Source organism: Petromyzon marinus, unplaced genomic scaffold, assembly GCF_048934315.1.
Source record: "Petromyzon marinus isolate PM22_M1 ecotype Great Lakes invasive population unplaced genomic scaffold, UKy_Petmar_22M1.pri1.0 PM_G_Scaffold_56, whole genome shotgun sequence".
Lineage (NCBI taxonomy): Eukaryota > Metazoa > Chordata > Hyperoartia > Petromyzontiformes > Petromyzontidae > Petromyzon > Petromyzon marinus.
Genome location: NW_027423009.1, coordinates 107,446 through 132,292, shown reverse-complemented (window position 1 = coordinate 132,292; position 24,847 = coordinate 107,446). Strand labels below are relative to the sequence as shown.

The 24,847-nt window shown below is 54.3% G+C and overlaps 1 protein-coding gene across 1 annotated transcript; it reads right to left on the bottom strand.

Annotated features, from left to right (window-relative positions):
* Positions 1-1,103: 1,103 nt before the first annotated feature.
* Positions 1,104-24,610, bottom strand: LOC116937400 (mutS protein homolog 4-like). Its single transcript, XM_076062307.1, has 13 exons — positions 24,248-24,610; positions 23,096-23,163; positions 22,303-22,377; positions 20,587-20,651; positions 16,398-16,570; positions 15,409-15,493; positions 10,009-10,133; positions 8,963-9,163; positions 7,706-7,824; positions 6,929-7,057; positions 6,452-6,674; positions 2,844-2,932; positions 1,104-2,750 (listed from the first exon to the last, which is right to left on the bottom strand). The coding sequence occupies exons 1-13, from the start codon at positions 24,525-24,527 to the stop codon at positions 2,559-2,561; spliced, it is 1,824 nt and encodes a 607-aa protein (XP_075918422.1). The 5' UTR covers positions 24,528-24,610; the 3' UTR covers positions 1,104-2,558.
* Positions 24,611-24,847: the final 237 nt, after the last annotated feature.

The following is a 24,847-nucleotide window of genomic DNA, read 5'->3' as shown; positions in this document are numbered from 1 at the left end:
GTGACTTCCTCGTGCACCTAGCCTGGCACAGCAGTACAACACACGCCACCTGCTGGGTCTGTCACGTGACTTCCTCGTGCACCTAGCCTGGCACAGCAGTACAACCCACGTCACCTGCTGGGTCTGTCTCTGTGACCTCATGCACCTAGCCTGGCACAGCAGTACAACACATGGCACCTGCTGGGTCTGTCTCTGTGACCTCATGCACCTAGCCTGGCACAGCAGTACAACCCATGGCACCTGCTGGGTCTGTCTCTGTGACCTCCTCATGCACCTAGCCTGGCACAGCAGTCAACACACATCACCTGCTGGGTCTGTCTCTGTGACCTCGTGCACCTAGCCTGGCACAGCACTACAACCCACGTCACCTGCTGGGTCTGTCTCAGTGACCTCATACACCTAGCCTGGCACAGCAGTACAACCCACGTCACCTGCTGGGTCTGTATCTGTGACCTCATGCACCTAGCCTGGCACAGCAGTACAACCCACGGCACCTGCTGGGTCTGTCTCAGTGACCTCATGCACCTAGCCTGGCACAGCAGTACAACCCACGGCACCTGCTGGGTCTGTCTCAGTGACCTCATGCACCTAGCCTGGCTGATTTTAACGACACAACATTTATATATTTACGCCATCTAAACCAACAAAACCTCTATTACGGACTCAGTCACTCACTCAGCCAGTCACTCACTCAGCCAGTCACTCACTCAGCCAGTCACCCACTCAGCCAGTGACTCACTCAGCCAGTCATTCACTCAGCCACTCACTCACTCACTCAGCCAGTCACTCAGCCAGTGACTCACTCACTCAGCCAGCCACCCACTCAGCCAGTCACTCACTCACTCAGCCAGTGACTCACTCAGCCAGTCACTCACTCAGCCAGTCACTCACTCACTCAGCCAGTCACTCTGCCAGTCACTCACTCAGCCACTAACTCACTCAGCCAATCACTCACTCACTCAACCACTCACTCACTCACTCAGCCAGTCACTCGCTCAGCCAGTCACTCACTCAGCCAGTGACTCACTCACTCAGCCAGTGATTCACTCAGGAGCTCAGCTGCTCACTCAGTCGCTTGCTCACGAAATTACTCAATCACTGAGCCAGTTTGACAGTAAACTTTATGTTTATATATCCAACAACACAGCACGAAATAACATCATCGTCTGGCTAATCAGGACCTCCGTCAGCCTACCCCACACCACACAATGGTACCCACACGCTTACCCCTCCACCGTGGTGGTGGTGGTGGTGCTGGAATTGGTGGTGGTGGTGGCATTGGTGGTGTTGGATCGTGGTGGTGTTGGTGGTGTCGTTCAGTGGGTGTTAGCGGTGGTGGTGTTGGTGGTGGTGTCGTTCAGTGGGTGTTAGCGGTGGTGGTGGTGGTGGTGTCGTTCAGTGGGTGTTAGCGGTGGTGGTGTTGGTGGTGGTGTCGTTCAGTGGGTGTTAGCGGTAGTGGTGGTGGTGTCGTTCAGTGGGTGTTAGCGGTGGTGGTGTTGGTGGTGGTGTCGTTCAGTGGGTGTTAGCGGTGTTGGTGGTGGTGTCGTTCAGTGGGTGTTAGCGGTGGTGGTGTTGGTGGTGGTGTCGTTCAGTGGGTGTTAGCGGTGGTGGTGTTGGTGGTGTCGTTCAGTGGGTGTTAGCGGTGGTGGTGGTGGTGTCGTTCAGTGGGTGTTAGCGGTGGTGGTGGTGTTTATGGTGGTTTTGGTGGTGGTGTCGTTCAGTGGGTGTTAGCGGTGGTGGTGGTGTTGGTGGTGTCGTTCAGTGGGTGTTAGCGGTGGTGGTGGTGGTGTCGTTCAGTGGGTGTTACCGGTGGTGGTGGTGTTGGTGGTGGTGTTGGTGGTGGTGTCGTTCAATGGATGTTAGCGGTGGTGGTGGTGTTGGTGGTGTCGTTCAGTGGGTGTTAGCGGTGGTGGTGGTGTTGGTGGTGGTGTTGGTGGTGGTGTCGTTCAGTGGGTGTTAGCGGTGGTGGTGTTGGTGGTGGTGTCGTTCAGTGGGGGTTAGCGGTGGTGGTGGTGTTGGTGGTGGTGTCGTTCAGTGTGTGTTAGCGGTGGTGGTGGTGTTGGTGGTGGTGTCGTTCAGTGGGTGTTAGCGGTGGTGGTGGTGTTGTTCAGTGGGTGTTAGCGGTGGTGGTGGTGTTGGTGGTCGTGTCCTTCAGTGGGTGTTAGCGGTGGTGGTGGTGGTGTCGTTCAGTGGGTGTTAGCGGTGGTGGTGGTGTTGGTGGTGGTGTCGTTCAGTGGGTGTTAGCGGTGGTGGTGGTGGTGTCGTTCAGTGGGTGTTAGCGGTGTTAGCGGTGGTGGTGTTGGTGGTGGTGTCGTTCAGTGTGTGTTAGCGGTGGTAGTGGTGGTGGTGGTGTCGTTCAGTGGGTGTTAGCGGTGTTAGCGGTGGTGGTGTTGGTGGTGGTGTCGTTCAGTGTGTGTTAGCGGTGGTAGTGGTGGTGGTGGTGTCGTTCAGTGAGTGTTAGCGGTGGTGGTGGTGTCGTTCAGTGGGTGTTAGCGGTGGTGTTGGTGGTGGTGTCGTTCAGTGGGTGTTAGCGGTGGTGGTGTTCGTGGTGGTGTTGTTCAGTGGGTGTTAACGGTGGCGTCAGCGATGTGCTCCAGCTCGTCGAGGTACCGCTGTCTCAGCGACCCCAGGTACGTGGCCAGGCTGGCTCCGTCCAGCCGCGAGTGTCGCGCCGCCTGGCCCAGCCGCGTCGCGAGGCGGTGGACGGCCGCTCGGCGCAGCACGGGCGCGGAGTCGGCCTGACGCTCCATCTGGGGGGGGTCGCGGAGGGGTCACGGGGGGGGGTCACGGGCGGGTCGCGGGGGGGTCGCGGCGGGGGTGTCGGCGGGGGTCAGCGTCGTTACCCAGCTCTTGCCGCCAATCCGCGCCAGCAGCCCCGTGGCGTCGCGCAGCAGGGAGGGCGGCAGCGATGACAGCGTGGCCATCTCCAGACCTGGACGCGGGGCACGCGGAGGGGGAGGGGGGGGGGAGGGGGAGGAGGGTGGTGGTGGCCGTGAGACGCCGACCGCGTCGCGGAAGGCGACGGCTTCTTCTTTACGATGTTTGAGGCGCCGGCGGCCTCGGCAGGGCCGTCCCCGCTCTGTGCCGTGATGTGTTTTTCCGGGCCGAGGGGTTTTCCCCCTTCCCCTACCGGGACCTCGCGGAAATGCTCGGCAGATCTGCAAACCTGTTCCCTGGGGGTCGGAGATCGGGTCACCGTTCTTTCCCCCAATGATGGTAATCGGTTGTGGCGCCGCAGGTTACTCTCTTGATGGGGAGTTAAAAAGCGATTTGTGATCGCGGGCCACTGATGCAGACTCTATCTCCTCAGCAACCCGCGACCGCCACCCGTCATTGCGGCGCCTCGCGGCTCTCCGAACCTCCGAGCGAGGGCTGCGGTAAGCCTCCTCATTCTCCGACGTGGGATTCTGTAGCCGATGACAGTGGGCCTGTCGCTTTTTCTCAACCATCCTGAACATCTCCTCTGTCAGCCAGGGTCTCTGGGGAGGTCTGGACCACGTACCCAAAGCAGCCATTGCAGCTATATGAGCCACGGTCCTAAACCTTGCCCGTTGTCCCTCGACATCAGGAGGAGTGGGGGACGATGCCAATCCCAGCCGGCAGAGCATGCCACTAAGGGTTTGAATGGGGTCCTGGGTGTACACCCACCACCGGAGTGGAAGAATGGCAGGTGCATCTTACAGATGACTAGTCGATGGTCAGTGGGCAGATCAGTTCCACGGTAGGTCCTGGTGTCAAGGACATGGGCTCGCATTCGCTGTTCCGTCACTATGTAGTCCAGCAGTGTTCTTGCTTGGACCCGGCATGCATCCATGATGTTGTGTGGATGCGCCGATGCCGGAACAGCGTGTTGGTATTTACAAGCCCATGGGCTGCACAAAAATGTAGCAGCCTCCTGCCGTTGTTATTGAGCTGGTCTGGCCCATGCCTTCCAATCACTCCAGACCAGGTGCCAGCATCATGACCAACTCGGGCATTCACCCAACAAGATGACTCTATCCCGAGGGGCTACTTTAGCTCGCACCTGTGACAGGAGGTCATAGAAGGCATCCGACTCATCGGCCTTGCCTGGATCCCTCCACGGATGTTCGTCTTCGGTGGGGGCATAAGTAACCACGACCACCACTCCTCACCTCCGGTTGATGGGAAGGCGAGCCCAAAGTAGCCTGGGGCTTACAGCTTCCCACACCTCACCGCCACGCTCCCACGCCCCCTTCATTCTTTTGTTCAGAATAAGAACCACTCCCTGTTGTTTGGCAGTCTCCTGCCGTGAGAAGAGGACTGTCCATCCCTCATGGTGGTAGGAGCCAGAGCCGGTCCACCGGACCTCCTGAATACCACAGAGATCGAGGCGGCACCGGTCCAGCTCCCGACAGAGGAGTGGCAGCCTCTCCTCCGCAGTGAGCGTTCGAACATTCCATGTGGCCACACGTAGTGGCTTTTCGTTGTTTCTGGAGGAGCCCCGAGGGTAGATATTCAATCTCCTGGCTCCGCCAAGTGGAGTTTGGCCAGGAGACGTCATAGACGCCTGTACCCCCGGGGCCTCCGGCACAAGCTTAATAAAAAAAATTATAATCGTAGTTTGGTGGTAGTTAATTGAAGGTGGAGGGGTTACCAGCCCCTTGCACCCATCCAGAGCCCCCATTTGGCCACTGTGATGGTCACAAACGCCACGAGGGGAATGGTCAATTTACATTGACCCTCCCCCCACGGCACCGCTCACCACAGCGTTGCAGTCCGGCACCAACGAGGTAGGGGGTTGTTTTTGCCGGACACACGTACACACACACACATACACACATGTACACACACACACGTACACACACGTACACAACAACAACCGCCATTCGCCACTAAATGGCGGTGACGTCACCACGACGCTTGTGCCAGGCTATGTGCATCCTGAGGCCACGTGAAGTGTCGAACGCCCGCTGGCAGGAGGACTGAGATGACTGGCTGATGCACCACCTGTGCCCCCTACTGTGCCAACCTGCTGTGCTTTAGCCACCCGGCGCTCCGCTCGTTGTTCTGAGCGTCGCTCCTCCGTCCTCCGTTGTTGTTGGAGGGCGACTGCCTCCAACTGCCCAGTAGCATCCTTCACGAGCCTCCTCCACAGAGGCCGATCTTGACACCGCTGGTACCAGTCATCGGCAAGTCCACTCAGCTCCACGTCCTCCTGTACCACATCACTCCATCTCTTCTCTAGCCCGTGCCGCGCCCGCTTAGCCCCCTCAATCCGGCCAAACAAAAGCTGTTTCGGCATGCGGTGGCTGGGCATGCGGGCTACATGACCCAGCCATCGCAACCTTGCCTGCCGGAGGAGCTCACCGATGGGACCCTGCCCAGATCTTTCAAGGATTTGTGAGCTCCTCACACAATCCAGTCTGGTTAAACCCAGGATGGATCGTAGGCAGGCCAGCCTAAATGTTTCTAACCAGCAAAGATGTTCCCTTAGGGGGGTCCACGTTTCGCAAGCGTAGAGAAGGGAGGGAATGACCGTGGCCAAGAAGACCAGAAGCTTAGTGCGGAGCGACAGACCAGGTAGCTTCCACACAGCGTTACGCAACTGATGAAAAGATATTGCCGCTCGACTGATTCGGAGTGAGACCTCTGCTGTTAAACTGGAGCCAGTCATAAGCACACTGCCCAGGTATGGGAAACTCTCCACTCTCTCCACAACTGCCCCATCACCGATTGGGAGTTGTGGGGTGGAGTGTCCGATGGTACAAAATACCCAGGCAGGTGCTTAGTTTTGGTGGGGCTGATGGTAAGGCCCCACCTCTAAGTGGCACGCTCCAGTCTCAGCAGCAGCGTCTCCAACTCCTCCTCTGACTGAGCAGCTATTACCAAATCATCAGCATACATAACGTGGTTGAGCAATAGGGAGCCATCCCTTGACCGCACCCGGGCATCGATTAGCCTCACATTATATCTGTACCATATGGAGATTCCCCCGGTACAGCTATTGAAGGTTTCACGAACTACGTGGTCAAAATAGATGTTAAATAACGTGGGAGCCAGAGGACATCCCTGTCGCACCCCAAGGTGTACAGGGAATGGCTCTGACTCCCGGCCACGTAGTTTTACCCGGGCCCGCTCACCATCATGAAGGTCCTTAATGATCGTGAGCAGAGGGTCAGGTACTCCAAAAGCACGAAGAACGACCCAGAGCCCAGGCCTACTGATGGTATCATAGGCCTTGACCAGGTCAATAAAGCAGAGATGTAGGTCTTGTTGGAATTCCCTACACCTCTGCTGTAGCAGACGGACAGACACACACATGTACACACACACGTACACACACGTACACACACACGTACACACACACGTACACACACACGTACACACACACACACACGTACACACACACGTACACACACACACGTACACATACACACACGTACACACACGTACACACACACACGTACACACACACACACACGCGTAGTACCGTAGTGCGTGTCCGGCGTGTGCCCCTGCACCAGCTTGTACGTGCACGTCACACGTGGCACCGTCCGCGAGTCGTCGGCACCAGCGGCTTTACCGTCACGATGCTGCTGCAGCTGCTGTTGCTGATTGCGCGACTCCACCAGGAAGTGGCTGTTGGAGACGTTGGGGTAGAGGGTGGAGAGGTGACTCAGCTCCAGGTGGTGGGTGGCGAAGATGGTGAACGTCTGGGGGAGGGGGGGGAGACACACGGGGGTGGTGAGGGTGGTGAGGGTGGTGAGTGTGAGTGGTGAGTGTAGTGAGTGTGAGTGTGAGCGGTCACCACCTTGCGCTGAAGGAGACACTCACAGACCGAGTGTGAGTGGTGAGTGTGGTGAGTGTTTGTGGTGAGTGTGAGTGGTGAGTGTGAGTGGTGAGTGTGGTGAGTGTGAGTGGTGAGTGTGAGTGGTGAGTGTGAGTGGTGAGTGTGAGTGGTCACCACCTTGCGCTGCAGGAGACACTCACAGACCGAGTGACAGATCCCCAGGGCCTCGTGGACCCCGGTGCCCCTCCCGAGCTCGTCGATGATCACCAGAGAGCGGTCGGTGGCTGTGCGAACTATGTAGTTCACCTGGGGTCATGGGGGTCACCGGGGGTCACCCACCTACTCACCCACCCACACACCCACCCACTCACCAACTCACTCACTCACCAACTCACTTACCATCTCACTCACCCACCCACTCACCCAACCACTCACCCACCCACACACCCACCCACACACCCACCCACTCACTCACTCACCAACTCACTCACACACCCACTCACTCACCCACCCACTCACACACCCATCCACCCACTCACACACCCACCCACCCACTCACCCACCCACTCACCCACCCACTCACCAAACCACTCACCCACCTACCCAACCACTCACCCACCCACTCACCCACCCACCCACTCACCCACCCAGTCACTCACCCACCCACTCACCCACCCACTCACACATCCACTCACCCACCCACTCACACACCCACTCACCAACCCACTCACCCACCTACCCAACCACTCACCCACCCACTCACCCACCCAACCACTCACCCACCCACTCACTCACCCACTCACACACCCACTCACACACCCAACCAACCACTCACCCACCCACTCACCAACCCATTCACACACTCACCCACCCACTCACACACTCACCCACCAACCCACTCACCAATCCACTCACCCACCCACCCACTCACCCACCCTCTCACTCCACACCCACCTCTCTCATCTCGATGGTGAAGGTGGAGGAGAGTGGCTGGATATCGTCGTCCACACCGATGCGAGTGAAGATCTGATCAGCGATCCTCACGCAGGCAAAGTCGGCTGGCACGAAGCAACCTGAAGCAGTGGTAGCACCCAAACACTTACTCACTTACTTACTCACCTACTCACTCAAACACTCACTCACTTACTTACTCACCTACTCACTCACTCACCCAAACACTCACTCACTTACTTACTCACTCACTCACTCACCCAAACACTCACTCACTTACTTACTCACCTACTCACTCACTCACTCAAACACTCACTTACTTACTCACCTACTCACTCACTCAAACACTCACCTACTCACTTACTCACCTACTCAATCACCCACTCACTCACTTACTCACCCACTCACTCACCTACTCACTCAATCACCCACTCACTCACTCACCTACTCACTCACCTACTCACTCACTCACCTACTCACTCACTCAAACACTCACCTACTCACTCACTCACCTACTCACTCACTCACTCAAACACTCACCTACTCACTTACTCACCTACTCAATCACCCACTCACTCACTTACTCACCCACTCACCTACTCACTCAATCACCCACTCACTCACTCACCCACTCACTCACCCACTCAATCACTCACCCACTTACTCACCCACTCAATCACTCACCCACTCACTCACCCACCCACTCAATCACTCACCCACTCACTCACCCACCCACCCACTCAATCACTCACCCACTCACTCACTCACTCAAACAGTCACTCACCCACCCACCCACTCACTCACTCACTGACTCACCCACTCAATCACTCACCCACTCACTCACCAACTCACTGACTCACCCACCCAATCACTCACCCACTCACCCACTCACTCACTCACCAACTCACTCATTCACCAACTCACCCACCCACTCACCAACCATCTCACTCACCAACTCACCCACCCATTCACCAACTTACTCACCCACCGACTCACTCACTCACCAACTCACCCACCCACTCACCAACTCACTCACTCACTCACCCACCCACTCAATCACTCACCCACTCACTCACCCACCCACCCACTCAATCACTCACCCACTCACTCACTCAAACAGTCACTCACCCACCCACCCACTCACTCACTCACTGACTCACCCACTCAATCACTCACTCACCCACTCACCAACTCACCCACCCACTCACCCACTCACTCACCCACTCACTCACTCACCAACTCACCCCCCCACCCACTCACCGATCTGTGCCATCACCTGGCAGAGTGCCACCTGTCTCAGCAGCGTGGACTTGCCGCTGTTGTTGGGCCCCGTGACAACGAGGAAGTTGGAGGCGTCCGACAGGAAGACGTCGTTAGGCACCAGCGGCCAGCCCAGCACCCGCTCCAGGATGGGGTGGCGAGCCCCCTTGAGGGCCAGTGTGTCAGAGAATTCCGGACGGACTGCAGCTCACCACAGACAGCGGGGGGGAGGTCACGGGAGGTCACGGGGGTGAAGGTCATGGGGGTGGAGGTCAAGGGGGGGAGGTCATGGGAGGGAGGTCACAGGGGGGAGGATTCACGGGGGGGAGGTCACGGGGGGGAGGAGTCAAGGGGGGGAGGTCGCGGGGTAGAGGTCACGGGGCGGAGGTCATGGGGGCGGAGGTCACGGGGGGAGGTCACGGGGGTGAAGGTCACGGGGCGGAGGTCACGGGGGCGGAGGTCACGGGGGGAGGTCACGGGGGGTGAAGGCCACTCACTCATCCACTCACCCACCCACTCACTCACTCACTCCCTCACTCACTCACCCACCCACTCACTCACTCACCCACCCACTCACCCACTCACTCACTCACTCACTCCCTCACTCATCCACTCACCCACTCACTCACTCACCCACCCATCCACCCACTCACCCACTCACTCACCTACCCACTCACCCACTCACTCACTCAATCCCTCACTCACCCACTCACCCACTCACTCACTCATCCACTCACCCACCCACTCACTCACTCTCCCTCACTCACTCACCCACTCACTCACTCACTCCCTCACTCACCCACTTACCCACTCACTCACCCACCCACCCACCCACTCACTCACTCACCCACCCACCCACCCACCCACTCACTCACTCACTCACCCACCCACCCACCCACTCACTCACCCACCCACCCACCCACTCACTCACTCACCCACCCACCTACTCACTCACTCACTCCCTCACTCACCCACTTACCCACTCACCCACCCATCCACTCACCCACTCACTCACCCACTCACTCACCCACCCACCCACCGCGTACCGGACTTGGTGAGCGTGGTGCGGTGAGCGAATGCCAGCAGCATGTCCACCATGGACACTGCGTCAGCAAGCTTGTAGAGACACACTATGTCCTCCCGGATCTCCGCAAACAGCTTGGACAACACCCTGGGCACGGAGACAGAGCGGGGGTCACCCTCCCCCCCCAAAGGGTGTTGTGTAAAGAGTAGTGTACAGTAGTGTATAGTGTAGTGTATAGTGTAGTGCATAGTGTAGTGTAGTAGTGTATAGTAGTGTATAGTGTAGTGTACAGTAGTGTATAGTGTAGTGTATAGTGTAGTGCATTGTGTAGTGTACAGTAGTGTATAGTAGTGTATAGTGTAGTGTACAGTAGTGTATAGTGTAGTGCATAGTGTAGTGTATAGTAGTATAGCGTAGTGCATAGTGTAATGTATAGTGTAGTGTATAGTGTAGTGTAGTAGTGTACAGTAGTGTATAGTGTAGTGTATAGTGTAGTGTATAGTGTATAGTATAGTATAGTGTATAGTGTAGTGTATAGTGTAGTGTATAGTGTAGTGCATAGTGTAGTGCATAGTAATGTATAGTGTAGTGTATAGTGTAGTGTATATTGTAGTGTATAGTGTAGTGTATAGTGTAGTGTATAGTAGTGTAGTGTATAGTGTAGTGTATAGTGTAGTGTATAGTGTAGTGTATAGTGTAGTGCATAGTGTAGTGTAGTAGTGTATAGTAGTGTATAGTAGTGTATAGTGTAGTGTATAGTGTAGTGTATAGTAGTATAGCGTAGTGCATAGTGTAATGTATAGTGTAGTGTATAGTGTAGTGTAGTAGTGTACAGTAGTGTATAGTGTAGTGTATAGTGTAGTGTATAGTGTATAGTATAGTATAGTGTATAGTGTAGTGTATAGTGTAGTGTATAGTGTAGTGCATAGTGTAGTGCATAGTAATGTATAGTGTAGTGTATAGTGTAGTGTATATTGTAGTGTATAGTGTAGTGTATAGTGTAGTGTATAGTAGTGTAGTGTATAGTGTAGTGTATAGTGTAGTGTATAGTGTAGTGTATAGTATAGTGTATAGTAGTGTAGTGTATAGTGTAGTGTATAGTAGTGTAGTGTATATTGTAGTGTATAGTAGTGTAGTGTATAGTGTAGTGTATAGTGTAGTGTATAGTAGTGTAGTGTATAGTGTAGTGTATAGTGTAGTGTATAGTGTAGTGTATAGTGTAGTGTATAGTATAGTGTATAGTAGTGTAGTGTATAGTGTAGTGTATAGTAGTGTAGTGTATATTGTAGTGTATAGTAGTGTAGTGTATAGTGTAGTGTATAGTGTAGTGTATAGTAGTGTAGTGTATAGTGTAGTGTATAGTGTAGCGTATAATGTAGTGTGTAGTGTAGTGTATAGTGTAGTGTATAGTGTAGTGTATAGTAGTGCAGGGCATAGCCAGGGGGTTCCTCTGCAACCCCCACAGGTAGAAGCGGCAGTGAGTCAAGGAACAGATGGAGATTAGTCCACCACACTCTGCCTGGGGTAGGGGTGTTCCCTCACACGTTGGACATGAGGTAGATCTCCTCCACGGCTTCCTGGCTGCGGCAGTTCAGCCTCATGAGGTCCATGGTGGTGTAGCTGAGAAGGTTCCCACGTTTGCTCACCTGGTGAGTGAGGGGTGGTGAGTGATGAGTGAGGGGTGGTGAGTGGTGAGTGAGGGGTGTGGTGAGTGGTGAGTGAGGGGTGGTGAGTGAGTGGTGAGTGAGGGTGGTGAGTGGTGAGTGAGGGGTGGTGAGTGAGTGGTGAGTGAGGTGTGGTGAGTGGTGAGTGAGGGTGGTGAGTGGTGAGTGAGGGTGGTGAGTGGTGAGTGAGGGGTGGTGAGTGGTGAGTGGTGAGTGAGGGGTGTGGTGTGTGGTGAGTGAGGGTGGTGAGTGGTGAGTGAGGGGTGGTGAGTGAGGGGTGGTGAGTGAGGGGTGGTGAGTGGTGGGGTGAGTGGTGGTGAGTGGTGAGTGAGGGGTGGTGAGTGGTGAGTCAGTGGTGAGTGAGTGGTGAGTGAGGGGTGGTGAGTGGTGAGTGAGGGGTGGTGAGTGAGGGGTGGTGAGTGAAGGGTGGTGAGTGGTGGGGTGAGTGGTGGTGAGTGGTGAGTGAGGGGTGGTGAGTGGTGAGTGAGGGTTGTGAGTGGTGAGTGAGGGTGGTGAGTGGTGAGTGAGGGGTGGTGAGTGAGTGGTGAGTGAGGGGTGAGTGAGGGTGGTGAGTGGTGAGTGAGGTGTGGTGAGAGGTGAGTGAGGGGTGGTGAGTGGTGAGTGAGGGGTGAGTGAGGGTGGTGAGTGGTGAGTGAGGTGTGGTGAGGGGTGAGTGAGGGGTGGTGAGTGGTGAGTGAGGGGTGTGGTGAGTGGTGAGTGAGGGGTGGTGAGTGAGTGGTGAGTGAGGGGTGAGTGAGGGGTGAGTGAGTGGTGAGTGAGGGGTGGTGAGTGGTGAGTGAGGGGTGGTGAGTGGTGAGTGAGGGGTGAGTGAGGGGTGAGTGAGTGGTGAGTGAGGGTGGTGAGTGGTGAGTGAGAGTGGTGAGTGGTGAGTGAGTGGTGAGTGAGGGTGGTGAGTGGTGAGTGAGAGTGGTGAGTGGTGAGTGAGTGGTGGTGAGTGGTGAGTGAGGATGGTGAGTGGTGAGTGAGTGGTGGGGAGTGGTGAGTGAGGGTGGTGAGTGGTGAGTGAGGGTGGTGAGTGGTGAGTGAGAGTGGTGAGTGATGGGGTGAGTGGTGGTGAGTGGTGAGTGAGGGGTGGTAAGTGGTGAGTGAGGGGTGAGTGAGGGGTGGTGAGTGGTGAGTGAGTGGTGGTGAGTGAGTGGTGGTGAGTGGTGAGTGAGGGGTGGTGAGTGGTGAGTGAGGGGTGGTGAGTGAGTGGTGAGTGGTGGTGAGTGAGTGGTGGTGAGTGGTGAGTGAGTGGTGGTGAGTGGTGAGTGAGTGGTGAGTGGTGGTGAGTGAGGGGTGGTGAGTGAGGTGTGGTGAGTGGTGAGTGAGGGGTGGTGAGTGGTGAGTGAGTGGTGGTGAGTGGTGAGTGAGTGGTGAGTGGTGGTGAGTGAGTGGTGGTGAGTGGTGAGTGAGGGGTGGTGAGTGGTGAGTGAGTGGTGGTGAGTGGTGAGTGAGGGTGGTGAGTGAGGGGTGGTGAGTGGTGAGTGAGTGGTGGTGAGTGGTGAGTGAGTGGTGAGTGGTGGTGAGTGAGTGGTGGTGAGTGGTGAGTGAGGGGTGGTGAGTGGTGAGTGAGTGGTGGTGAGTGGTGAGTGAGGGTGGTGAGTGAGGGGTGGTGAGTGGTGAGTGAGGGGTGGTGAGTGAGGGGTGAGTGAGGGGTGGTGAGTGGTGAGTGAGGGGTGGTGAGTGGTGAGTGAGGGGTGGTGAGTGAGGGGTGGTGAGTGGCCGAGTGAGGGGTGGTGAGTGGTGAGTGAGGGGTGTGGTGTGTGGTGAGTGAGGGTGGTGAGTGGTGAGTGAGGGGTGGTGAGTGAGGGGTGGTGAGTGAGGGGTGGTGAGTGGTGGGGTGAGTGGTGGTGAGTGGTGAGTGGTGAGTCAGTGGTGAGTGAGTGGTGAGTGAGGGGTGGTGAGTGGTGAGTGAGGGGTGGTGAGTGAGGGGTGGTGAGTGAAGGGTGGTGAGTGGTGGGGTGAGTGGTGGTGAGTGAGGGGTGGTGAGTGGTGAGTGAGGGGTGGTGAGTGGTGAGTGAGGGTGGTGAGTGGTGAGTGAGGGTGGTGAGTGGTGAGTGAGGGGTGGTGAGTGAGTGGTGAGTGAGGGGTGAGTGAGGGTGGTGAGTGGTGAGTGAGGTGTGGTGAGTGGTGAGTGAGGGGTGGTGAGTGAGTGGTGAGTGAGGGGTGGTGAGTGGTGAGTGAGTGGTGGTGAGTGGTGAGTGAGGGGTGGTGAGTGGTGAGTGAGGGTGGTCAGTGGTGAGTGAGGGGTGTGGTGAGTGGTGAGTGAGGGGTGGTGAGTGGTGAGTGAGGGGTGAGTGAGGGGTGAGTGAGTGGTGAGTGAGGGTGGTGAGTGGTGAGTGAGAGTGGTGAGTGGTGAGTGAGTGGTGGTGAGTGGTGAGTGAGGATGGTGAGTGGTGAGTGAGTGGTGGGGAGTGGTGAGTGAGGGTGGTGAGTGGTGAGTGAGGGTGGTGAGTGGTGAGTGAGAGTGGTGAGTGATGGGGTGAGTGGTGGTGAGTGGTGAGTGAGGGGTGGTGAGTGGTGAGTGAGGGGTGAGTGAGGGGTGGTGAGTGGTGAGTGAGTGGTGGTGAGTGAGTGGTGGTGAGTGGTGAGTGAGGGGTGGTGAGTGGTGAGTGAGTGGTGGTGAGTGAGGGGTGGTGAGTGGTGAGTGAGGGGTGGTGAGTGGTGAGTGAGGGTGGTGAGTGGTGAGTGAGGGGTGGTGAGGGGTGAGTGAGGGGTGGTGAGTGAGGGGTGTGGTGAGTGGTGGGGTGAGGGGTGAGACTCACACATAGACACATAGACTCACACATAGACACATAGACTCACACATAGACTCACACACAGACACATAGACTCACACATAGACTCATATACTCACACGTAGACACACACATAGACACATAGACTCACACATAGACACATAGAATCACACATAGACACAGACTCACACGTAGACACATAGACTCACACATAGTTCACACATAGACACATAGACTCACACAAAGACACATAGACTCACAGATAGACACAGACTCACACATAGTCTCACACCTAGACACATAAACTCACACATAGACTCTGGGTCTATGAGTGGTGAGTCTGTGAGTGGTGAGTCTATGAGTGGTGAGTCTGTGAGTGGTGAGTCTGAGTCTCTGTGTGATGAGTCTATGCGTCTCTGCGTGGTGAGTCTATGGGTCTCTGTGTGGTGAGTCTATGGGTCTCTGTGTGGTGAGTCTGTGGGTCTCTATGTGATGAGTCTATGGGTCTCTGTGTGGTGAGTCTATGGGTCTCTGTGTGATGAGTCTATGGGTCTCTGTGTGATGAGTCTATGGGTCTCTATGTGATGAGTCTATGGGTCTCTGTGTGAGTCTATGAGTCTCTGTGTGGTGAGTCTGTGGGTCTCTGTGTGGTGAGTCTGTGGGTCTCTGTGCGATGAGTCTATGGGTCTCTGTGCGATGAGTCTATGAGTCTGTGTGGTGAGTCTGTGAGTCTCTGTGTGATGAGTCTGTGAGTCTCTGTGCGATGAGTCTATGAGTCTGTGTGGTGAGTCTATGGGTCTCTGTGTGGTGAGTCTGTGGGTCTCTGTGCGATGAGTCTATGGGTCTCTGTGCGATGAGTCTATGAGTCTCTATGTGATGAGTCTATGAGTCTCTGTGTGGTGAGTCTGTGGGTCTCTGTGCGATGAGTCTATGGGTCTCTGTGCGATGAGTCTATGAGTCTGTGTGGTGAGTCTGTGAGTCTCTGTGTGAAGAGTCTGTGAGTCTCTGTGCGTTGACCTTGATGAAGACCTCTGGCAGACGCTGTTCGGGCTGCAGGGAGTGAGCGGACGTCTGGATGTAAAAGCCACGCAGGGCGCTGTAGCTCATGGACATGGGCAGGTTGTGAATCTCGGAGAGCTGTTTGATGATCTCTGGGAGAGAGAGAAAATGGGCAGGTTGTGAATCACGGAGAGCTGTTTGATGATCTCTGGGAGAGAGAGAATGGGCAGGTTGTGAATCTCGGAGAGCTGTTTGATGATCTCTGGGAGAGAGAGAAAATGGGCAGGTTGTGAATCACGGAGAGCTGTTTGATGATCTCTGGGAGAGAGAGAATGGGCAGGTTCTGAATCTCGGAGAGCTGTATAATGGTCTCTGGGAGAGAGAGAATGGGCAGGTTGTGAATCACGGAGAGCTGTTTGATGATCTCTGAGAGAGAGAGAGAATTGGCAGGTTGTGAATCTCGGAGAGCTGTTTGATGATCTCTGGGAGAGAGAGAATGGGCAGGTTGTGAATCACGGAGAGCTGTTTGATGATCTCTGGGAGAGAGAGATGGGCAGGTTGTGAATCTCGGAGAGCTGTTTGATGATCTCTGGGAGAGAGAGAATGGGCAGGTTGTGAATCACGGAGAGCTGTTTGATGATCTCTGGGAGAGAGAGAATGGGCAGGTTCTGAATCTCGGAGAGCTGTGTGATGGTCTCTGGGAGAGAGAATGGGCAGGTTGTGAATCACGGAGAGCTGTTTGATGATCTCTGAGAGAGAGAATGGGCAGGGGAGAGAGGGGGAAGAGTGGGGGAGAAAGGAGGAGAGGGGGGGGGAGATGATGGTGGAACCCACGACCTCCTGCGTACCAGGCGAGGTACTTGACATCTCGCAGCCACCGTGATGATGACGATGATGAGAGAGACACGCAAACTCCAAACGTACAGCAGCAGGCGGTAGAGAGAGAGAGGAAGAGAGAGATACAAAGACGGCCAGGGAGGGCTACGGGTGGGTGAGCCGTGCCGTGCCTTCGATGTCTCCGACAGCCTCGGAGAGGATGCGCCGAGCGAGGTCCAGGAAGCCGTTGAGGCCGGGGCGCACGACGTGGCAGCGCCGTGTCCTGGCCGAGAGGAGGTTGCCCTTGCGGAAGGGCAAATCGTCAGTCAGCACCGTGCGCAGCTTGCCCAGGATCGCAGGGAACCTGGCACGGGGACAGCGGGGGAGGAGACGCGGTGGGGGTTGTGGTGTCGCCGCCGCCATTGACGCCGCCACGGTCGCCGACAACAACAACGACGACGACAACCGCCGTTCGCCACTAAGTGGCGATGACGTCACCACGACGCTTGTGCCAGGCCATGTGCACTTCAACGCGACGTGAAGTGTTGAACGCACGCTGGCACGAAGGTCACGGGGCAGACCCAGGTGCCAGGGGGGGACTGACTGAGATGAGTGGCTGATGCACCACCTGTGCCCCCTACTGTGCCAACCCGCTGTGCTTTAGCCACCCGGCGCTCCGCTCGTTGTTGTGAGCGTCGCTCCTCCGCCCTCCGTTGTTGTTGGAGGGCGACTACCTCCAACTGCCCAGTAGCATCCTTCACGAGCCTCCTCCACTGAGGCCGATCTCGACACCGCTGGTACCAGTCATCGGCAAGTCCACTCAGCTCCACGTCCTCCTGTACCACGTCACTCCATCTTCTCTAGCCCCCTCGATCCGGCTGAACAAAAGCTGTTTCGGCATGTGATGGCTGGGCATGCGGGCTACATGGCCCAGCCAACACAGTGTTGCCTGCCGGAGGAGCTCACTGATGGGACCTTGCCCAGATCTTTCAAGGATTTGTGAGCTCCTCACACAATCCAGCCAGGTTAAACCCAGGATGGATCGTAGACAGGCCAGCCTAAATGTTTCTAACCAGCAAAGATGTTCCCTTAGGGGGGTCCACGTTTCACAGGCATAGAGAAGGGAGGGAATGACTGTGGCCGAGAAGACCTGAAGCTTAGTGCGGAGCGACAGACCAGGTAGCTTCCACACAGCATTACGCAACCGATGAAAAGATAATGCCGCTTGACCGATTCCGAGTGCTGTTAAACCGGAGCCGGTCATGAGCACACTGCCCAGGTATGGGAAACTCTCCACTCTCCCCACAACTATCCCATCACCAATTGGAAGTTGTGGGGGTGGAGTGTCCGATGGCACAAAATACCCAGGCAAGTGCTTAGTTTCAGTGGGTAAGGCTCCACCTCTTAGTGGCAAGCTCCAGGTTCAGCAGCAGTGCCTCCAACTCCTCCTCTGAGTGAGCAGCAATTCCCAGATCATCGGCATACATTACATGGTTGAACAATCGGGAGCCATCCCTTGACCGCACCCGGGCATCGATCAGCCTCCCATTCTATCTGTACCAGATGGGAATTCCTCCGGTACAGCTACTGAAGACTTCACGAACTACGTGGTCAAAATAGATGTTTAATAATGTGGGAGCCAGAGGACATCCCTGCCGCACCCCAAGGTGTACAGGGAATGGCTCCGACTCCCGGCCACGTAGATTTGCCTGGGCCCGCTCACTATCATGAAGGTCCTTAATGATCATGAGCAGAGGGTCAGGGACTTCGAAAGCACGAAGAACAACCCAGAGCCCAGGCCTACTGATGGTGTCATAGGCCTTGACCAGGTCAATAAAGCAGAGATGTAGGTCTTGTTGGAATTCCCTATACCTATACTGTAGCAGACAGACAGAAAATATGACATGTGCAGGAACGCCTTTTCCTGAAACCGCATTGGGGTTCCGCATGCCTCTCCTAAGCGTGCCTTGCACGGTGATGTTGAATAATCCTTGCCAGGACCTTTCCCGGCACACTGAGGAGTGAGATACCCCTGTAGTTGTTACAGTCTGTGCGGTCCCCCTTCTTAAAGAGGGGGACCACCAGGGCATTCTTCCAATCCTGCGGAACCCATCCAGTGGTCCAGACTGTTGTTATGATGTCATGTAGGGCAGTTTGTGCACAAACGCCACCCTTCCTCAGCATTTTGCTTGGGAGATCGTCTCTACCCGGTGCCTTTCCTGGTCTCAGACTCTGAATTGCCTTCAGTACTTCCTCAACAGATGGCACCTCAGCCAGCCACTCACAGGGGGTGACTTCTTCCAATATTTGAGGCACCGCAGCCTCAGTAGTGTCATCCCCACTTTGGCCCACGATGTTTTCCAGGTTGAGGGATTTTTCCTCCCCCAGGACCGCACAGAAATGCTCAGCAAATATGCAAACCTGTTCCTCGGGGTCGGAGATTTGGTCACTGTTCTTTCCCCTAATGATGGTAATAGGTGTGGTGCTGCAGGTTATATTTTTTTATGGCGTTAAAGAGCGAATAGTGATCGCGGGCCATTGAGGCAGACTCCATCTCCTCAGCAACCCGCGACCACCACCCATCCTTGCAGCACCTCACGGCTCTCCATACCTCCGAGCAAAGGTTACGGTAAGCCTCCTCATTCTCCGACGCGGGATGCTGTAGGCTATGAGAGTGGGCCTGTCGCTTTTTCTCAGCCAGCCTGAGCACCTCCACTGTCAGCCAAGGTCTCTGGGGAGGTCTGGACCGTGTACCCAAAGCAGCCATTGCAGCTGCATGAGCCACAGTCCTAAATCTCTCCCATTGTCCCTCGACATCAGGAGGAGTGTGGGACGATGCCAACCCCAGCCACACTGAGACCAGGCCACTATGGGTTTAAATGGGGTCCTGGGTGTACACCCACCACCGGAGTGGAAGAATGGCAGGCGCATCTTACAGATGACTAGTCGATGGTCAGTGGGCAGATCAGTACCACGGTAGGTCCTGGTGTCAAGGACATGGGCCCGCATTCGCTGTTCCGTCACTATGACATCCAGTAGATGGCCTTGCTTAGACCCGGCATGCATCCATGATGTTGTGTGGATGCGCCGATGCCGGAACAGCGTGTTGGTAATTATAAGCCCATGGGCTGCACAAAAATCTAGCAACCTCCTGCCGTTGTTATTGAGCTGATCTGGCTCATGCCTTCCAATCACTCCAGACCAGGTGTCAGCATCATGACCAACTCGGGCATTGAAGTCACCCAACAAGATGACTCTATCCCGAGGGTCCACTTTAGCTAGCACCTGTGACAGGAGGTTATAGGAGGCATCTGACTTATCAGCCTTGCCTGCATCCTTCCACGGATGTTCATCTTCGGTGGGGGCATAACTAACCATGACCACCACTCCTCACCTCCGGTTGATGGGAAGGCTAGCCCAAAAAGTAGCCTGGGGCTTACAGCTTCCCACACCTCACCACCACGCTCCCACGCCCCCTTCATTCTTTTGTTTAGAAGAAGAGCCACTCCCTGTTGTTTGGTAGTCTCCTCCCCTGAGTAGAAGACTGTCCACCCCTCACGGTGGCAGGAGCCAGAGCCGGTCCACCGGACCTCCTGATTACCACAGAGATCCAGGCGGTACCGGTCCAGCTCCCGACAGAGAAGTGGCAACCTCTCCTCCGCAGTGAGCATTCGAACATTCTACGAGGCCATCCGTAGTGGCTTTTCGTTGTTAAAGGAGGAGCCCCGAGGGGAAGGATTCAGTCTCCTGGCTCCGCCAAATGGGGTTTGGCCAGGAGACGTCATGAATGCCTATCCCCCCGGGGCCTCCGGCACAAGCTTATTAATTACATTTTTCATTCATGGTTTGGTGATAATTAATTGAACGTAGATGGGTTACCAGCCCCTCGCACCCATCCAGAGCCCCCAATTGGCTGCTGTGGTGGCTACAAACGTCATGAAGTGAAAAGCCAAAAATCTAAATAGGCCCTCCCCCCATGGCACTGCCCACCACAGCGTTGCCATCCGGCACCAACGAGGAGGTAGGGGGTTGTTTTTGCCACCGTCACAACCCTCACCATCACCACCATCACCCTCACCACCGTCACCACCATCACCACCATCACCACCACCACCCACACCACCACCCCCACTACCACCACCACCACCACCACTACCACCGTCACCACCATCACCCCCACCACCACCCACACCTCCACCACCACCACCACCGTCACCACCACCACCACCACCACCTCCTCCACCACCATCACCCCCACCACCACCACCCCCACCATCACCCACACCCCCACCACCACCACCTCCTCCACCACCATCACCCCCACCACCGTCACCACAGTCACCACCTCCACCACCACCACCAGCCTGGTCTCTTCGTCACCTGCAGTCCAACAGGGAGCTCTGGTAGGCTGTCAGCAGTGGAGTCTTGCAGGGGCTGAGCGCTCGCTGGGAACACAGCAGGGGAGAGATAGGTGAGGGTGACACCTGCACCTGTCACTCACCACTCACCACCTCACCACTCAACTCACCTCACCCTTCACTCAACACTCACCCACCCCTCACCTCACCACTCACCTGCCACTCACCCTACCTGTGGGTGTTGTGGAGGCACCCCCAGTGGCAGCAGTCTCTGTGTGTGAGTCTGCTGTTGACTAGGGGCACCCCCACTGGCAGCTGTCTCTGTGTGTGAGTCTGCTGTGGTCTAGGGGCACCCCCAGTGGCAGCTGTCTCTGTGTGTGAGTCTGCTGTTGCCTAGGGGCACCCCCAGTGGCAGCTGTCTCTGTGTGTGAGTCTGCTGTGGTCTAGGGGCACCCCCAGGGGCAGCTGTCTCTGTGTGTGAGTCTGCTGTTGCCTAGGGGCACCCCCAGTGGCAGCTGTCTGTGTGTGAGTCTGCTGTTGCCTAGGGGCACCCCCAATGGCAGCTGTCTCTGTGTGTGAGTCTGCTGTAGCCTAGGGGCACCCCCAGTGGCAGCTGTCTCTGTGTGTGAGTCTGCTGTAGCCTAGGGGTACCCCCAGTGGCAGCTGTCTCTGTGTGTGAGTCTGCTGTGGCCTAGGGGCACCCCCAGTGGCAGCCTAATGATAATGATAGTGATCAATAATAATTAGTGATGATAGTGATCAATAATAATTAGTGATGACAGTGATTAACAATAATTAGTGGTGATAGTGATCAATAATAATTAGTGATGACAGTGATTAACAATAATTAGTGATGATAGTGATTAACAATAATTAGTGATGATAGTGATTAATAATTAGTGATGATAGTGATTAACGATGATTAGTGATGATGGTGATTAACAATAATTAGTGGTGATAGTGATCAATAATAATTAGTGATGACAGTGATTAACAATAATTAGTGATGATAGTGATTAACAATAATTAGTGATGATAGTGATTAATAATAATTAGTGATGATAGTGATTAACGATAATTAGTGATGACAGTGATTAATAATAATTAGTGATGATAGTGATTAACAATAATTAGTGATGCTAGTGATTAACAATAATTAGTGATGACAGTGATTAACGATAATTAGTGATGATAGTGATTAACAATAATTAGTGATGATAGTGATTAACAATAATTAGTGATGACAGTGATTAACAATAATTAGTGATGATGGTGATTAACAATAATTAGTGATGATAGTGATCAATAATAATTAGTGATGACAGTGATTAACAATAATTAGTGATGATAGTGATCAATAATAATTAGTGATGACAGTGATTAACAATAATTAGTGATGACAGTGATCAATAATAATTAGTGATGACAGTGATTAACAATAATTAGTGATGATAGTGATTAACAATAATTAGTGATGATAGTGATTAACAATAATTAGTGATGACAGTGATCAATAATAATTAGTGATGATAGTGATTAACAATAATTAGTGATGATAGTGATTAATGATAATTAGTAATGGTAGTGATTAACAATAATTAGTGATGACAGTGATTAATGATAATTAGTGATCATAGCGATGAACAATAATTAGTGATGACAGTGATTAATGATAATTAGTGATGGTAGTGATTAACAATAATTAGTGATGACAGTGATCTTGGGCAGGCGATGTAACCTGCAGTGGAGACACCAACTCCAGGACATGCTTGAGGTGGATGGCGTAGTTGATCTTAGACTCAGCAGTTCTCAACTGGGGAACAGGGTGGATGGATAGACAGATACATAGATAGATACATTTTGATTTAAAGCTTTCGTGACTGCAGGGATTCATATTCTTGGTTCTTTCGGTAAAGTCACCACGTAGAAGGGAAACTATAAAATAATAAAAATATAAAACAATAAAATTATCAAGAAGTTTCGACTGCAACACAAGTAATCATCATCAAGGTGTGAAAACCACAGCAAGAAAATTGTATTGTTTTATATTTATATTATTTCCCTTCTACGTGACTTTACCGAATATAGATAGATACATGTAGAGATAAATATAGACAAATAAATAGATCACTAAATAGCCTCTCTCTCTACATCACGGGTGGGGAACCTTTTTTCTACCAAGGGCCATTTGGATATTTACAACATCATTCGCGGGCCATACAAAATTGATCAACTTAAAAATTAGCCCGTTATATCCGGTCAAACGTTTAATTAACTCGCCCCTAATGCGATGGGATGGAACTGCTTCTCTTTGGCGAAGCGTTTGGTGATGTTAGCCGGTATTGACGATGTTGTTGCTACTCGCAACTGCTCTTCCAGGTTTGCTCTACCTAGATTTATTGAATTTCGAGTCCTGCCTGCGGTTGCCTTGGCAGGGCCAGAGACCGGACGTTCCCCACCCCTGTTTAACGTGATGAAGGGGTACTGTGTGGTGCTGAGCGAGGTGATGCTGATTAAAGTGATCATCTCACCGTCTCTGTCTTAGGGATTTGAATCAGCATTGAGAGCAGGTGGTCTACATCCAGAAACTGACTGATAGCTGCACACACATACACACAGACATCACACATATACACACAGACACACACACACAGACATACACAACAACAACAACCGCCATTCTCCACTAAGTGGCGGTGACATCACCACGACGCTTGTGCCAGGCCATGTGCACCTTGAGGCCACATGAAGTGTCGAACGCCCACCGGCAGGTGGTCACGGGGCAGACCCAGGTGCCACGGGTCGACTGACTAAGATGACTGAGATGACTGGCTGATGCACCGCCTGTGCCCCCTACTGTGCCAACTTGCTGTGCTTTAGCCACCCGGCGCTCCGCTCGTCGTTGTGAGCGTCGCTCCTCCGCCCTCCGTTGTTGTTGGAGGGCAACTGCCTCCAACTGCCCAGTAGCGTCCTTCACGAGCCTCCTCCACAGAGGCCGATCTTGACACCGCTGGTACCAGTCATCGGCAAGTCCACTCAGCTCCACGTCCTCCTGTACCACATCACTCCATCTCTTCTCTAGCCCGTGCCGCGCCCGTTTAGCCCCCTCAATCCAGCCGAACAAAATCTATTTGGGCATTTGGTGATTGGGCATGCGGGCTACATGGCCCAGCCAACGCAGTCTTGCCTGCCGGAGGAGCTCACCGATGGGACTTTGTCCAAATTTTTCGAGGATTTGTGAGCTCCTTACACAATCCAGCCTGGTTAAACCCAGGATTGATCGTAGGCAGGCCAGCCTAAATATTTCTAACCGGCGAAGATGTTCCATTAGGGGGGTACACGTTTCACAAGCGTAGAGAAGGGAGGGAAGACCCGAAGCTTCGTGCGGAGCGACAGACCAGGTAACTTCCACACAGCGTTACGCAACCGATTAAAAGATAATGCCGCTCGACTGATTCGGAGTGAGACCTCTGCTGTTAAACTGGAGCCGGTCATGAGCACATTGCCCAGGTATCGGAAACTCTCCACTCTCTCCACAACTGCCCCATCACCCACATACCCACTCACCCACCCACCCAACCACTCACTCACCCACTCACCCACCCACCCACTCACTCACCCACTCACCCACCCACATACCAACCCACCCACTCAGCCACCCACCCACCAACCCACCCACCCACCGGCTTGCACTCTATAGAAGTTGTCTTCCTGCATCAGCTCATCCACACAGTCGAGACGGCCTCTGAGCGTCTCTTCGTCCACCAGCGGCTCGTGGATGTTGGCTCTGAGCCGGCGCGCTCCTCCACGCGTCCTCGTGTAGTTGAGCACCCCGAATAGCGAGTGGGAGCTCCTGGGTGCACGCTCGCACGCACACACGCACACACACGGGTGGAGGAGGGTCACACACACACACACCAACACACACCCACACACACTCATACCACACTCGCACCCACACATACATGCACACACACCAACACACACACACTACCACACTTGCACCCACACACACCCCCACACACACCAACACACACCAACACACACACCAACACACACACACACACCAACACAAACCACAAAATAACAACAACCACCATTCTCCACTAAGTGGCGGTGACATCACCACGACGCTTGTGCACCCTGAGGCCACGTGAAGTGTCGAACGCCCGCTGGCAGGTCACGGGGCAGACCCAGGTGCCACGGGTCGACTGACTGAGATGACTGGCTGATGCACCACCTGTGCCCCCTACTGTGGCAACCTGCTGTGCTTTAGCCACCCG